The sequence below is a fragment of the Bos indicus genome, chromosome 19 (assembly GCF_029378745.1).
Source record: "Bos indicus isolate NIAB-ARS_2022 breed Sahiwal x Tharparkar chromosome 19, NIAB-ARS_B.indTharparkar_mat_pri_1.0, whole genome shotgun sequence".
NCBI lineage: Eukaryota > Metazoa > Chordata > Mammalia > Artiodactyla > Bovidae > Bos > Bos indicus.
The window spans coordinates 33,977,388-33,994,424 of record NC_091778.1 but is presented as its reverse complement, the minus strand read 5'-3'; the positions used below and the strand labels follow the sequence as shown (position 1 = coordinate 33,994,424).

At 48.7% G+C, this 17,037-nt stretch overlaps 1 protein-coding gene across 4 annotated transcripts in view; it reads left to right on the top strand.

Annotated features, from left to right (window-relative positions):
* Positions 1–16,298, top strand: part of PMP22 (peripheral myelin protein 22) — a 28,342-nt gene extending 12,044 nt beyond the window's left edge. For all 4 annotated transcript variants that reach the window (XM_019981726.2, XM_019981727.2, XM_019981724.2 and 1 more), the window contains exons 4-5: positions 7,976–8,116; positions 14,978–16,298. In XM_019981726.2, the coding sequence (XP_019837285.1) occupies positions 7,976–8,116; positions 14,978–15,141 (305 nt within the window). In that variant the 3' untranslated portion in view covers positions 15,142–16,298. The remainder of the gene's footprint in view (positions 1–7,975; positions 8,117–14,977) is intronic.
* Positions 16,299–17,037: the final 739 nt, after the last annotated feature.

Sequence of the window (17,037 nt, the reverse complement as noted above, 5' to 3'; positions counted from 1 at the left end):
GGCTGCAGGCAGGAGAGGACAGGCTCTGATGCTGAAAAAGCCACCCAGGACATACAGAAGGGTCTGGAGCAGAAGGGGGGTGTAATTTGATTTGTGTTTTGAAGACGCATTCTGGCTGATACATTGAGAAGGTACAGTGTCAGCAAAGCACTTGGATTTAGGAATCTGTGGCTCAGGGTAGACGTCTGGCATGGACATTCAGCTTTGGGGTCATCGGTGTCTGCAGGAGGGTATTTAATGTCTGCAGGGGAATTGATGAGAGGTGGAAGGAGCAAGGGGTCCAGTGTGAGTCTTGTGACATCTGGTGGCTGATGGGGGCAGGAAGGAGCTGGCAGAAAGGTTGGGGAGGAGGGGCCCATGATGTAGAAGGGGTGAACTGCTGTGGGATACTGTCATTAAGAACTTACTTAGCTGTGGGACTTCCCTCGTGGTTCAGTGGTTAGGCCTCTGAGCTCCCATTACAGGGAGCATGGGTTTGATCCCTGGTTAGGGAACTAAGATCCCACATGCTGTATGGTACAGCAAATAAAAAAATAAAGCAACTTAAAAAAAAGAAAGAAATCACTCAGCTGAGGCCACATCAGTCCCCTAAATTTTTCAGTGGTTTCTGGTTGTCTTCATTCATGCCTGGAGGCTTGGACCTCATCCTCAAGGTGTCTAAATCCCTGTTCTGTCCTTGGAAGCTGTGGTTTTTTCTTCCCGGGTCTCCCCTTCTCCAGGTGGTGCTTCCTCCTTGCAGTGACCTTTCTGTTGCTGGTGAGAGTTCTGTGCCCCCATCCCCGCCTGTGTAACACGTTGTCTCTGGACCATGGGCATTGGCCTCCTGGTGCCACTCAGCTGCTGGCTTGTGGTTGGCCTGGCAGGTAGACACACAGAGAGGGGGTCTCTCTCCTGTGGCCACCCCATTCATTCTCCTCCCCACTAGGCTCTGTGGATGCCAAACCTAAAGAAAGGCTGAAGGATCATTTAACTCCTTAGATTTCAAACATGCTTTTGAACTTCTTGGGCTTCCCTGGTGGCTCAGACAGTTGAGAATCTGCCTGCAATGCAGGAGACCCACGTTCAATCCCTGGGTCAGGAAGATGCTCTGGAGAAGGGAATGGCTACCCACTCCAGTATTCTTGCCTGGGAAATCCCATGGACAGTGGAAGGGTGGGCTACAGTCCATGGGGTCGCAAAGAGTTGGACACGACTGAGTGACTAATAACACTTTGAACTTCTCAGCACCCCAGTGGATTGGCATCATGAGTGCCTGCTTTTCTGCACGGGGTATGCCTCTCAGAAGCTGGTTACCTGGGGCAAGTACCCTCATGGCCTAATAGGGTAACTGTGGAGGCAAGACCTGGGGTGGTCGCCCATCATGTCCCATGCACCCTGAGTCCTCTTCCCATTCAGGATATAATTGTGACATGGGGGGATCTTGAGTGGACACCGCCTTTGAGCTGGGCCTTGGAAATTGGGTAGAACTTCAGTAGGTGTGGGGAGAGGGGAGAGTGCTTGGTACTGAGCTTGGTGGGCTGGTGGCTCTTAATTTCCATGATGCTTGGACAGAAGGCCTCTGATTGTTTGCATATGGAGAATGCTTTTTAAACCTAAAGATCCTGAACCCCTTCCTCCACCAGACATCCCCTTTTCCTCTGTACATCCCTTACCTCCCCTGGGCAATTGAAATGTCTTTCTCTTCTCTTCCTTTCTGAAGTCACTGTCTGTGGCCAGACTCCACATATTCAAGTGTTCTTGACAACACCAACACAAAGTGTTCTCTGATCAGTCAATTTGGAAAAGACTATTTCAAATCTACTCAGGCTCTTCTTTTTAATCGTAAGACTTTTCAGAACCTTGAGTACCTTACTGTACATTGCAGTGTCCAAGGAGGGACGTTAATATACTTGACCACGGAAGCCACTTACTTTATTTTTCTGTGTGTGTGTGTGTGTGTGTGTGTGTGTGTGCATGTTAGATGGCTCAGTTGTGTCTGATTCTTTGTGACCCCATGGACTGTAGCCCACCAGGCTCCTCTGTCCTTGGGATTTCCCAGGCAATAATACTGGAGTGGGTTGCCATTTCCTTCTTCAGGGGACCTTCCTGACCCAAGGATCAAACTCACATCTCCCACATTGGCAGGTGGAGTCCTTACCACTGAGCCACCTGGGAAGCCCTCCATTTTTCTGTTTAATCAACAGTGTTTTGGGCAACAGCCTAACCTGACCCTCCTGTTACTAGAGTTTTCCAACCAGGGAATGGAGGAAGCCTGAAATAGCTGGACATTTTCAGTAACCTCGGAACCTCAATGACTGTATTATATCCCCTGTTCCAGTTTGAAGACTAGTGGGAATAAGACCGTTGGTGTCAAACCACACGTATAAATTAGACTCTGGAACAAATTCCTCTGCCCACGAGGGAGCCTCTTGGTCAGGAGGGCAGTTAACCAAGTGACGGTGTCAGGTGCAGCCTGAGCGCCTGGAACATGAGCTCACTCATCGTCAGCCAGAGGTTTAGCTGGAGTTGAAATGCCCCCCAGGATTAGCGTGGAAAGAGCCTCCCCCATGGTCTCCCTCATCCTTGTGAGCTTCTGGCCAGGGTCTGTGGGCTGAAAGACCCCATTATGGCTTTTCCCTCTGGCTGCATCCTTGTGGGTCCCAGGGAAAGTGAACCCAGGGCCCAATTTCAGAGCTCCCAGCTGGGTGGGATGGGAAGAAGCTGGAACCCTGGGCAAGGACCACTCGGTCCCTGCTCAGGCTCCTGCCAGTGGGCAAAGCAAACATACAGCAAAGTCCTCGTGGATAGGATGGAGGCTGCTCGCAAGTCAGCAGCCTCTGGAATGACATCCATCCCAAGAAGGAAGGAAAGTGGCAATTTGTGGGATGTCAGTGGGGAGGGTGCCAGCTAGTTCAGTGGTAGAGAATCCATCTGCCAATGCAGGAGACGTGGGTTTGATCCCTGGCTCGGGCAGATCCCCTGGAGAAGGAAATGGCAACCGGCTCCAGTATTCTTGCCTGGATAATCCCATGGACAGAGGAGCCTGGAGGGCTACAGTCCACAGGGTCACAAAGAATCAGACACAACTGAGTGACAGAACAACAACAGTGGGAAGGGAGGTTAGCGGGTGTGTCAGCTGCTTTGCAAGACGGCCCAGCATTCTGGACAGGGGCGGCTTTCACTCCCCCAGTGGTGATTCACCCCAATGGCTCCTTCCTCCTGGCTTGGCCTCCCCAGTTCATGCTCTGACCCATCTGCCACTGCCCTTCCTTTCACTCTTGATGGAGTCAGAGAGCTTTTGTGAATTGCCAGAGTGGGACTCGAGGTTGAGGGGGGAGCAGGCCCTCAGGCATGCCTCTAGGCTGGGAGGAAAGGAGGCAGAAGGACGCAGAGGGGCTGGTGCATTGAAGAGCGTTGCAGCCTCCCTGAGCCCTTCGCTCGCTGGCTCGTTGGCCCTGGGCTAAGAATACAGCTGAGGGGGCAGATGTATTTCCTTCATAGCTTAGCTGCTGCGGGGTAGGAATCTGACCTTTGGTCATTGGGCATCTGCAGCTTTCCCTTCTGTGGCGGGGAGGAGCGGGCTTCTGCTGGCTGCCATGGCCTAGCCCACGTCAGAAAGCTGTCAGCAACCCTATTACCTGACAGGCTCTTCAGAAGAGCAGGTCTGCAAGGAATTCGGGGGTTTTTAATTCCCGGGCTCAGCACCAACGTTGGAGGTTAAAACGCTGTCACTGGGCATTCCACAAATAGTTGCCGGGCACTGAGCAAGGCCTGGAGAATGACCGTGGGTGCTGGTCATGGGCTCTGCCAATGACCCTGAACTTGCAATTTGAGAGAAAAGAGTATCACTGGCCTGGGGCTTGGGTAGAAGTTCAGATTTGCCACCTGGCATGCTGCTCACATTAATTTGACTTTGTATAAAACAGGACTGCAGTGGACAGCATTTTCCTCTGCATCCAGGTCTTTCCACTCTAATCACTGTTTTCTGTACATTGGATGTATTTGGCTATAGTAGAGGTTGGCATCTGATGCAAAGAGCCGACTCATTGGAAAAGACCCTGATGCTGGGAAAGATTGAAGGCAGAAAGAGAAGAGGGTGGCAAAGCGTGAGATGGTTGGATGGCATCACTAACTCAATGGACATGAATTTGAGCGAACTCCGGGAGACAGTGAAGAATAGGGAAGCTTGGCGTGCTGTAGTCTATGGGGGTCACAAAGTTAGATATGACTTAGTAGCTGAACAGCAGCAACAGAGGTTGGCAAGCAATGGCCTGCAGATCCAGTTGGGTCCACTGCCTGATTGTGTAGATAAGGTTTTGTTAAGGTGAACAGGCCACACCCACTCATTTACATATTGAATGAGGCTGATTTTGTGCTAAGATGGCAAACTTCAGCAGTTGCCATGGAAACCATATGACCTGAGAAGCCTAAACTATTTATAGTTTGACCCTTCACAGATAATTTGCCAACCTTTGTGCTGAAGCTCTCGTAAGAACTGGTATCAGAATTGTATTGAAATGGGCTCTGCTCTCAAACAGCATTCTGGTTGGCACCCTATAATGGCTTATGTGGACACAGTTGTCCACCTTATTCCTTGGTGTGGCCCAGATAAAGATACCCTAAGGACCCCCTCCCCACCCTCCACCATAGTCTACAGCTACTAATTTACTCTGCCCCTGAGCTCAGCCTTTTAATGGGGTTATTTGTATTGTACAGAGCTTTTATATCAACATTCTTATTTGAACATTACACAGTCCTCTGAGGTAGTTGGTCCCTCTTGTTAGCCAGTTAAGCAGGGGGTACCCAGGCCTGTTTTGATGGAGCACATGGCCTAGCCTGGCTGGGGCCACAGCCTGTAGGTTTAAGGTACATACTGTCAGTAGCATTCCTTGCTGAAGAAAGCTTTACTTCTCATCTTGATTTCTTTTTCCAAGGGATTATCTGGAATAGTCTTTTAACATTTCCGAATTTATTTTGGCTGGTTTGTTTCTTTTGAGATTTATTGAGGGTTTTTTTGTTGTTGCCTACTGCATAATTGGTAAGACTATCCCATATGTGTTTGAAAATTTTATCGTCATCACTATAGAGACATAAAATAATGTACATCTTATCATATTTTTGATCTACTTGATTTACCTATTCTGAGAGAGGTATGCTGAAGTCTCCCACTGTGCTTGTAGGTGTATCCATTTCATCTTATACTTCAGTCATTTGTTGCTTTATATTTTTTCCAGGTCACACTGTGCACAGAGGTTTATGACTTTTGTTTCTTTATGATAAACTGGAAATACCATAAAATATCCTATGAAATATCCCTCTTTGGCCATCTTCATCTTTTTCAGTTTGAATTCCAGTTGTCTGGTGCTATTATGACTATATCTTTTTATTAATATTTGCTTGGTGCCTCTTTAAAAAAGCGTTTTAACTTTTAACTGTTGTTGGTTTTAGGTATCTCTCTCGTATCAGACTCTAGATAGGAATTACATACTTCAAGATGGAATTCTACATCTTATAATGATTTCCATTACTGTGATTGATAATATAGTTGAATTTGTCCTACTTTCATCACGTATGTGTGTTATTTATTGTGCTTCAGGTTGAAAACTTTCTTCTTCAACTTTGTATTCCCAGAGCTCAAAACAGTAGATTTTTAGCCAAGGCCTGCTGAATAAAAACTTCCTTGATTTCTTAATTCTGGTTTGATTAGAGAGCTAACTTATGGAAAATTAACTCAGTTGTAATGAGGTTGGCATTAAAATTCAAGTTCCTGGTAAAAGAAGTTTTGAGAAGAATTTAGTGACATCACTAAATTTAAGAGACTTTTCCTATTGATGTAGTTTTAACTTGTATGATTTTGAGTTTTCTCTAAATGTGAGGCCTGGCAGAAGTTTCTGTTATTAATGAGTGGAGATAGAGACTAAGGAAAAGATCTCAGAATTGGAGAAAGAAATCTGAGATGTTGCCTGCACCAACCGTGCTCCTTCTAAGGGTGTACCTTGAAGGACATTCCCCATGATCTCTGTTTTAGTTCTATACTTAGTTCTAGATTTATTTTTGTGGCTCAGATTTCTTTATGTTTCCAGCTTCACTTACCAGACTGCTGGATAATTGCTTTATTCAAAACGTAGAGTCTTCCCTGGTGGTCCAGTGGCTAAGACTCCATGCTCCCAATGCGGGATGCCTGGGTTTGATCCTTGGACAGGGAACGAGATCCCACATGCTGCGACTGAAGATCCCAGTGGAGCCAAATAAATAAATTAAAATAAATATTAAAAAGATAATATTATGGCGGCAGTAGCTTTGTTGCAGACTGCTCCTCCAGAAGAACCACTGTACTGGGTGTGAGTCAGTGAGTGAGTGATAGTCGCTCAGAGTGAAGGTCACTCAGTCACGTCCAACTCTGCGACCCCATGGACTGTAGCCCATCAGGCTCCTCTGTCCATGGAATTCTCCAGGCAAGGATACTGGAGTCTGTTGCTATTTCCTTCTCTAACTACACTGGGTAGAATGGTTCAATGAGAGATATGAAAATGAAGTCAGGATGGCTCATAGCCCATTAGATATCTTTTTCTAACCTTAATTGACAAAGAAATTGCAAAGATTAAAAAAAGCATATGGTCCATCAAGGTAGAAAGATCACCAGACTAGAACAAGGGCCTCCCAACCTTGGCCATGCCAATGGTGCTCAGTCGAACATCTCTGGAAATCTCTCTCAGTACAAAGGGCCTGGGTTAGCTGATCCCACAGGCTTCTTCCAACTCTAAAATGCTTTCAGAAGATTCTTCCCATCTTCCATGAAACTCTAGTCACAGTTGACCTAATCAGCATCCTTAAAATTCTTCCATGAACTACTTGCAACTCAAACCAGGGTCATCTTAGTGAGGTATTGATGTAAGCCATCCAGATTTCACAGTTTTTTCTACCGTGATAAGCCTAGGCATGTATTTTTCTAAGCCAATGCACATTAGTCTGTTCCTGACTGTGGAGGAGCAGACCTTGGGTCTTCTCTAACTGATCTTCCTTGTTTAGAGCAGCACCCACCCCCAGGATTCTCTGGCACTTGGAAGGAGGGATGCAGGAAGGAAGGATGACAAGGCCCTTGGAGGTCTCCAGGGGGGACCTGGCGGGTTCCTGTCTCTGATGCCAAACCCAGGTTTTTGCATCTTGTTGGTTCCTTCTGGAATTGACATTCATTTGTAGTAGATGGTGAACTACAGAGTTCTCTTCCTTGCCTGAATTTCAGTTGGACGCTTGGAGATTTGATCTAAGGCTGGTGGTTCAGCTAAGATAAGGAATTGTCATCTGTGCTCCTATCTGATGACCAGACTGAGCGCTGACTGCTCTGAGATGAGCTGGGAACAGACACAGTGTGGCTGAGCGAGTGGTTTATAGCTAAATAAAGCATGCTCTTCCCATCAGCATCTTCTTCCAACTTTCTGCAAAATTAGTCTTGGCTCCAACATAATTTTCTTCGTCCCAGCCGTCCCCAGGATCTCTCTGACTCCTTGGGGGATGCTGACATTTTGAACGGTGGTTTGGAACTATTCTCAGAATCCAGGGGTTCCAAGAAGCCCTTCAAACCCCCTGAGGACAGAGAGAGAGAGGACGCAGAGGGCAGGGTTCAGAGCCCCTTGAACACACACATATCTGTGTAAGTAACTCATTTGGCTAAAGGACTGGAAGGAAATTTAATATATTTTAACTTGATTTTAGCTCCTTGCGGTGGGACTGAGTATTTTCTTACAGCCTTTTCTTAAAATGTCTACAATTAAACATGTATTAATACCTCTTTTTTTTTTTCCTCCAAAAGAAAGCATGAAATAAAGAATGACTTTTAAGAGTGGGAAAGTGAATAGCCTGAGTTTCATTCAGAAGAGGGCTGCTGCTCCTGGGAGTGGGTGTGGCTTTCTGCTGCCCAGGCCACGCCCCCTGGAAGAGCCCCGCCCCTCTGGCTGGCCCGTGCGGCCTTTTCCTAACCCCGTGTCTCCTCCCCTAGAATGGCTGCAGTCTGTCCAGGCCACCATGATCCTGTCCATCATCTTCAGCGTTTTGTCTCTGTTCCTGTTCTTCTGCCAGCTCTTCACCCTCACCAAGGGCGGCCGGTTCTACATCACTGGGGTCTTCCAGATCCTCGCTGGTAAGTTGGAGAGGACCAAGTCCCCGTGGGGGCTAGGCTCCCCCAGACTGCATGCAGGATGGTCAGCCAGGTGGGCGTGGCTCCAGAATGACTGACGTGCGTGAGTCCTCCCCCTGGATGGATTTCATACAGCACAGGGTTGTGTGTGGGTGTGAATCTGGAAACTCTCCATGGAAAGGGGTACATGGGGAATAGACTTAGGGGCTCTGGAAGGAGGGTCCCTAACCGTGGGACGGAGCTACAATCCAGGATGCATCCTCGGAGGTAAATGTTGAAAGTGTCCATAGAGCAGAGGCCGGTCTCGAGGCTGGATTTCTGTAGCTCACATCGTGTGCCCTGGGAAGCACCCCTGCTCCAGTGTGGAAATGGCCCCTATGTACTGCCCAGATTGCTCTAGGGTACGTGTCTCCCTCTCTAAGCAGTGGTGGAGCCATCTGCCAGATCTTTCTCTCCTTTACTCCAGCCCCTGGAGTCCACTGGGCTCCTGTTTACTGGCATTTCCTTTTGTGTAACGTGTAATGCATGGTCAGTTCCAGACATGGGGCCATGACACCAAGGTCTTCTCTGCCCCCTCCCTGAACTGCCTCGAGCAACCCCCTTTGCACAGGTTATTCACACGGTCTGTGTGCAGAGTCCTAGACGTGACACCTTCCTGCTCTTGTCTCTGGATACTGGCCCTTGTCTCACTTTGTTGCCTCTTATCCTTCTGTCCATCGATGACCAGCTGAGTGAGTCCTCAGGGCACCAGAGAGACATAGGAGGTGGATGTGGTGGATTCTGTAGTCCAGGCTCAGATCAGATCAGATCAGATCAGTTGCTCAGTTGTGTCCGACTCTTTGCAACCCCGTGAATCACAGCACGCCAGGCCTCCCTGTCCATCACCAACTCCCAGAGTTCACTCAGACTCACATCCATCGAGTCAGTGATGCCGTCCAGCCATCTTATCCTCTGTCGTCCCCTTCTCCTCCTGCCCCCAATCCCTCCCAGCATCAGAGTCTTTTCCAATGAGTCAACTCTTCGCATGAGGTGGCCAAAGTACTGGAGTTTCAGCTTTAGCACCATTCCTTCCAAAGAAATCCCAGGGCTGATCTCCTTCAGAATGGACTGGTTGGATCTCCTTGCAGTAGTCCAGGCTAATAACCCACAAACCTCGTACGTGCTGGAGTACATCTGGGGACTGTAAAGTATTCTCAATTCTGACCCCTGATTGGGCAGTGGGTAGCATCTCTTGTTTAGTTGCTGGATCACAAGCAGTCATTGGAGGGTTGAAAACAGCCCACACGTCCTAGATGGATGGATGGACGGGCAGGCAGATCTCATGGCTTATGCAGGGCTGTATGACAAGACACAGCCTCAAGTTGGACGTCGATGACCCTTTTCTAGAAGACAGAGAGTTACCTTTCCCTGGAAAAAGGAAGTAAACTAGAAAACCGTGTCTCCTCAAATCCCTAAATACAGCAGGTCAATGTGCACAGTTTGGAATTTCAAAGTCAAATAGAGCTTGGCTAGTTGCCCAGGTTTCATTATACCAGCTAAGCTTCTCGGGTGTTTCCAGCTTTATTAAAGCACTAATTCTGTGGTGAGAAATCATTTCTGGGGATGTTAGGAGCAGAGACCATCAGTCACCCAGAAGGAACAGAGAACTAGGATGTATTCTGGGATTTCTTCTTTGGGTCCCTATTTACCGTTTGATATCAGAGGTGATCATCTCCTCTGTATCAATGACTGTGTCCTCAAGAAAAAGGGACACAGATGTAGGAAGCAGAAGTTTCATAAAATACTTATATTTGCTCTATACACTCTTGTTATGTTACTGATAAATAAGTTGAGACCAGGAGAGGCTACATGAAAGCGCAGCTCATGCAAGCACACTGGGATGTCCCCACTTCCTCCCATCCCACGTGGAATGAATATATTTAGAGATTCAGAATCCACTCCAGTTTTTAATGAACACAAGATCCAAGGCAGAAACTACTTTTTATGTGATCTTTCATTGAACCTGATTGACCATGGAAGATGAATTCAAATCTACATCCTTTTTGATCCCCAAGGTCCCAAACACCTGTGATGAATGAGTCTATGTGTCAGAACTGATGAGTAGTCAGACTGAAAACATCAGAATGGAGTGAACTTATTACTGTTGAAGGGGCATCTCAAGGCAGGGAGTATGTTATCTTTTTTCCTCTGAGGTATTTTAGCTTAAAATTCTCTAACAATGTCTTTTTAGCAAGGTCATTTTCAGTCAAAACTAGAGTGCAGAGATCAGTACTTCCTTGCAGCCTGAACACTCTTAGGCATTGAGTTTTTCTAATCTAAAGTTTATTTACTCATTGCTACTTGTTTCACCATTTGGATTCTTCTCCGAACTCAGTCCAAGCCGTTCGGTACTCTGCCACAAAAACCTCTGAATTTAGAAGCACTTGATTTGTTCTTGCATTATCCCTTCCAGATCTAGCTTCTTATCTCTCATGAGACTTCATTTTCGGTTACTGGTTTGTCAGCTTAGCAGTCCCTCTGTGAATAGGAAGTTACTGAATTAGAGTGTTGATCCAGAATAGCAGTTGTACTCTATACGTCGAAGAGTGCTCCATGCTTGTTCCCTCTGGGCAAAAGAACCCGAGAGCTGGTCTAAGAAACCTCAGCTCTCTAGAATGTTGCATTTGAACTTGCTGAAGCATCTTTCCACTCTAGTTGGGAATCTAAGAGAGTGGGGACTTCCCTTAGAGATTTCATAACTTTTAGCATCTGACAACCCTGCTCTTGTGTGTTTCTCCTCTCATGATCTAAAGGATCCAGTAACTAGGGAGATTGCAGACAGTGACTACAGTCATGCAATTAAAGGATGCTTGCTCATTGGAAGGAAAGCTATGACAAACCTAGACAGCATATTAAAAGGCAAAGACATCACTTTGCTAACAAAGGTCCATCTAGTCAAAGCTATGGCTTTTCCAGTAGTCATGTATGGATGTGAGAGTTGGACCATAAAGAAGGCTGAGTGCCAAAGAATTGATGCTCCTGAACTATGATGCTGGTGAAGAATCTTGAGAGTCCCCTGGACTACAAGGAGACCAAACCAGTCAATCCTAAAGGAAATCAACCCTGAATATTCATTGGAAGGACTGATGCTGAAGCTGAAGCCCCAGTACTTTGGCCACCTGATACAAAGAGCCAACTCATTGGAAAAGACCCTGATGCTGGGAAAGATTGAAAGCAAAAGAAGACGGTGGCAGAAAATGAGATGGTTGGATGATATCACCAACTGAACGGATATGAATTTGAGCAAACTCCAGGAGACAGTGAAGAACGGAGGAGCCTGGCATGCAGCAGTCCATGGGATTGCGAAGAATTGGACATGACTGGGTGACTGAACAACAGCAGCAACAAACTAGGGGGACAGTTCGGGGAGGGTTGTTGGTGACAAAGGCTGGTGATAGCCCGAGAAATTACCCCTAAATATCAAGGAGCAAATCAGAAAGCAAAAACAGCCACGCAGTAAACAAAAAGAAGAGTAGAACGGAGTAAGGAAGGGAGGAAAGAAGGAAGTAGGTCCACAGTTGCGGGGTGCGGTCCACAGGCAGGTTGCCCACCGCAGGCAAGGTCCACTCAGGGCAGGGCAGATGCTTCTTTAAACACTGCACCCTGTTGGGTGGAAGCCCCAGAATCCACTGAGCATCCCCGGGGCTGTTGCAGCTGAAGGGCCTGGCTGTGTGGACTCCAGACACGCATGTGAGCGTGCAGGGAAGGCAGGTGAAAGGTTGTGTGGAGCTCTTCCGCTGACTACAGACCTGGGAGCCGTCCCTGCCTGGCGCTGCCTGTCTTGCTGCATCATCCCTTCTCCACTTATAATAAGCTGAGAGTCTCACCTGTAAGAACTATCTTTCCTTGATTACATATTTCTCAGTTTGGCTGTTTCCTGAAGACGTTTCGAGAGGCACCCCGTCATCCTCTTTGGTGCTTCTCAATCTTAGCTGCATTTTTTTTTTAAAGGGGATGCTTTTAAAAAGGGCTTTCCAGGGGGCTCAATGATAAAGAATCCGCCTGCCAATGCAGGAGACGTGGATTTGATCCCTAGGTTGGGAAGATCCCCTGGAGGAGGAAATGGCAGCCCATTCCAGTATTCTTGCCTGGAGAATCCCACGGGCAGGGGTGCCTGGCAGACGACAGTCCAAGGGGTCGCAAAGAGTCGGACACAACTTAGCTACTGAACAGCAACAAAAGGGCGTTTAGAATAAAAACCTGGGGGAGGAATAAGAACCCAGTGCCCTTTCTGTTCTGAGTGGTTCGAAGTCGATTTAAGTCAGAGACCACGTTTAGAAACGCTGGTTCTGGGTGACTCGTCCCAGCTGTCGCCCTGGCCAGGCCAGGATGAGCATCTTGTAAGGCTGGGGGGTGATGTGTGAGGCTACAGGGGTCACTTGGAGGCTGAGAGTGGAAGGAGGGACAGCGGCTTACCTATTCCACGGGAACCTTCATAAAGGTTCCCCACCTACTGGTGGCTGAGAACTCGAGCCACAGTCCCCTTACGGGGGAAGGTGTTTGACTTTTTGGGATTCCTGTATGACACTGCCTGCTCTGTATTCCAGGGCACGACTGTTGCTTTGCACACAGACAGCCTCGTAATGATATATTCCCTAAAACATCAGTCTCCCGACAACAATAATTATCAAGTAGTGTGTCTTCTCGTTGGTTTGTAAGTGTATAAGCTTATGGCTTCTTGAAGCTAAGCACAAATTCCTTTACTTCTGAGATTCTCCCAGGGCGGATGTCACATAATTAAGTCATCGACTCAGTCACTGCACTTGTGCGTGCTGTTTCTCTTGCTCCCCCAGGTCACAGATGGAGTGTTTTGTCTTTGCTCTTTTTTGTTTGCTGGGGAATTCTGGGCCCAGCTGGTCCGCACAGGTGTCATGGCATTTCTCCATGCTGGGTGGACATGGGTCCCATCTGGAAGCCCTGCCAAGAGGGTGGGCACCATCCTACCCTTCGGACGCTCTGTTTAAACCTCCCTCTCCCTTGGTCAGGCCTCCCCTTTGAGAGCTCTGCCCTCATTAGGTAGGTCAGACAATGAATTAGCACACTTGAGGTGAGCCATGGACCTCGAGGCAAATACAGTGTGTTTCCAGCAGGTCAACACTGCCCCTCCATGACAGTTCACCACCTATGACACCCCTGTGGACACAGATGTCTTCGCGTCTCCCGGGCTTTCAGGAGGTGGAAGGTCCTGGAGCTGACCCCCTGGGGGTCTCAGGCCTGCTGTGTGGCTCCCTCAAGGTGGGGGGGCAATGCAGTGGGAGTCTCCTCTCTCGGACTTGCAGAAGGACAGTCTTATCGGGGCGTTGAACGTGACACATTCCCACCTCTGCACTTTGTTCAGACAGAGCCACAGTGTCCAGTGAAATAGCCCAAATAGCAGTGAGGTTAGATGTAGGTGGTCCAGCCTGGGGGGCCCTGGACCCACAGGCATCCCACATGCTTGCTGGACTCATAATAGAGTCACTTAGAGCCTGTCAAAGCCCCTGTGTTCAGGAGGGGACAGAGTGGCCTTTGTGCTGCTGGAGCTGGGGTGCTGACCTCACTGGACCCCTCCCCGCAGGGATGCTGACTGTCCCCGTGGGCAGGGACCGTCACGCTGGAACTTGCCTGCTGTGTGAGGTCCCAGGTGGAGGTTTTTCTTGTCCCTCCCACCCCAAAGGCTGCATGGTCAATGAAGCAGGGGTGGGCCGACAGGCCTGCCCATCTGAGACCTTCTCACCTTCGTCTGGGCTGCAGACCAACCTTGGGGGACTACGGGTAGCTGAAAGGGACCAAGCGCCATGAAGCTTGTCCGTGACTGCCTCCTCTCTTGGCTGTGTCCTTCCTCCTGCATTCTTCCCCCACCACCCTGTTCCCCTCCACGTGTTCCTCTGTCTGCCTAGCAGTGCCCACGGGCGTTGTTGCTCTGTCTCTGATGTATTGATCCTGCCACGGGGGTCAGCACAGCCTTCTGCCCTGTGCTTGGCGTGAGTGCCACTCAGATAATGATAAAGTGTCGCTTTCCGTGGTTTCAGAGACCGCTACCACCCGTCTATGGAACGCTTCACAGCTTCCAGGGGCTCCACAGCCAGCCATCCTTGCAAAGAGATGGATGGGCTTCTCTTGATACCTGAATTCTCGCTGGTGCCCTCGTGTTGACTGGCCATGGGTGACAGTTAAGGGAGATGAGGCAGGAGAGAGGCTGAGGGGCCCGTGACCTGGGTCAGGTGGACTGGACACAGAGAGAGACTGTTTGCTGGTTCCTGTACCTTCCCCTTCCTCCTCACAGTTCTGGGTCTGTTGGCAGATTCCTGCTTGAGATGGACTTGCCTTCTCTCCCTGCAGCCTACATTCTTCTTCCTAAGAAAGAGAGAAGCGTGCCCTGTTGTGTGTGTGTGTGTGTGTGTGGGGGGTGTGGTGTGTGTGTGTATGTGTGGTGTGTGTTTGTGTGTGTGTGTGTGGTGTATGTGTCTGTGTGTGTGGTGTGTGTCTGTGTGTGTGGTGTGTCGGTGTGTGGTGTGTGTGTATGTGTGTGTGGTGTGTGTGTGGTGTGTGTGGTGTATGTGTGTGGTGTGTGTCTGTGGTGTGTGTGGTATGTATGTGTGTGTGTGGTGTGTGTGTGTGTGTGTGTGGTGTATGTGTGTGTGTGGTGTGTGTGTGTGTGTGTCTGTGTGTGTGTGTGGTGTGTATATATGTGTGTGTGCAAGTATGAGGTGAGCTGGAGTTTGGGGAAGAGAGGAGTGGGTGGGGGAGGTGCCCAGGGTCTTGGGGAGTCTGGGTTGGGGGTGGTGCAGCGTCCCTGCCCCGTGGTGACCCCTCCCACTCCCAACTGATCCCTCTCCTTCCCAGGTCTGTGCGTGATGAGCGCGGCGTCCATCTACACGGTCCGGCACCCGGAATGGCATTTCAACTCGGACGGCTCCTATGGCTTCGCCTACATCCTGGCCTGGGTGGCCTTCCCCCTGGCACTTCTCAGCGGTGTCATCTATGTGATCTTGCGGAAGCGTGAATGAGGCCCGGGGATGGGACGGCCGAGGCTCTGAGCTCACGTGGGGAGGGAGGAAGCAAACCAGAAGCCAGGAAAACAAACAAAAAAAACCAAGCTAGCCAAAAAACCCAAACTCAAACCAAACCAAACAGAAAGCAGTGCGGGGGGTGGGGGGGTGGTTAGTGTTGATTGAAGATGTATATAATATCGACGGTTTATAAAACCTATTTATAACACTTTTTACATATATGTACATAGTATTGTTTGCTTTACGTGTTGACCATCAGCCTTGGGTTGAACCTTAAAGTAGCTAAGGAACTTGACATCCTAACCATATAATCAAGCTCAGTTTTGTTTTTTTTTTTCTTTTTTCTTTGTTTGTTTTGCCCAGAAAGAAAGTAAGCCCATCACGCCCCTTCCCCTTCATCTGAAAGAAGTTACCTCCCTCCCACTCCACCTCATTTAGAAAACCAAAGTGTGGGTAGAAACCCTCAACGGCCCAAAGCCTTTAACTGTGGGTGACCCGCCGTGTGTCACAGACACGCGCTGCCCACGCCTCTGTGTGCAGCCTTACCTGCACTCAACAAAGCCCCCAAACTGGAGCCCTCGGAGAGTCGCGGCTTGTGGCTTTGGAACCCTTGCCCTGGAGAGGACGCGGTGTCCCAGTCGCGCGTCTAGGTTAGGAATCGGTGACAACCAACCTACGAAGTGGTGCTATCCATTTACCATTCCTTACGGTCACTAATCGTCTAAACGCCTCACTGGAAATTCAATTAACAGTCTTACAACATAAAGTTGAATGGAGACCTGAATAATTCTGTGTAATATACATGGTTTATAACTGCTTTTGTACCTGGCTAGGCTGCTGTTATTACTATAATACATAACAATGCACCGCCTTTATCACGCCCACATTTCCTTATGGTCGGAGCATCCGGACAAGCTTCTAGACCCGCTGGGACGGTGGGATCCCAGGATATGGCGGAGTCTAGATTGTCCTCTGCCTCCAAGGACTGTCTGGCAATGACTCGTACTGGCCACCAACGGTAGATGTATATACGGGGCCCTTCTGATGCCAAGACTCCAGACCTTGTTTTTTCCCTCTTTTTTTGCTTTGCTTTTTCTGATTTTATACCAACTGTGTGGACTAAGATGCATTAAAATAAACATCAGAGTAACTCACTGAGTTCTCATGGGTTTTTGTGGGTGAGGGTGTGAGGTGTATGTTGGAGCAGATGGAAGAGGGTTGTGAAGCTGCTGTTGGGTAGATGATCTGGGTTGTAGTTTGGTGCTAAGGAACCAGAATCTTCACCTTTGTCCAGGCTCCCAGGGGCATCTTACACCTTCTAGAAGCCTGTGCAAACATCTGCTAGCTGGAAAGGCTAGCCCTTGTGGCTGAAACAGACCCTACAAGTGGGCTGGAGGGACTCAAGTGTTATTTAGCCAAATCATCTTTCTCCTGTTCTGGCCTCTGATGACCCACATGGGGTCTGGAGCACCGCACACACTCACGTAATGTATGAGATGTTGGCATGAGCAGTGCTGGTCCCTAACCTTTGGGGGGGCAGGTGTGATCTGGTGGATTGTCAGTGGATCATCTGCATGATGATGATCTGAGGCCAGACTTTCAGGTCAGACGTTAGTCAGAACCAACTCCTCCCCATGCTGTCCCCAGGGAGCTGGGGTCACTGTGCTGTCAGCTCCAGGGTCCCAAGCTGTGTCTCACTCTCACATTTTCTTTTCCTCAATACTTTGAGCTAATGATGACCTTGCTGTTCTTCAGCATTATCCAGCACATATATTGATGGACATACTTCTTGATCTCCAAGGTGACATTTTAGTGAGAGGCACAGCAGAGAATTAACTATGTTACAATGTTGTTGTTCAGTGGCTCAGACGTGTCTGACTCTTTGTGACCCCG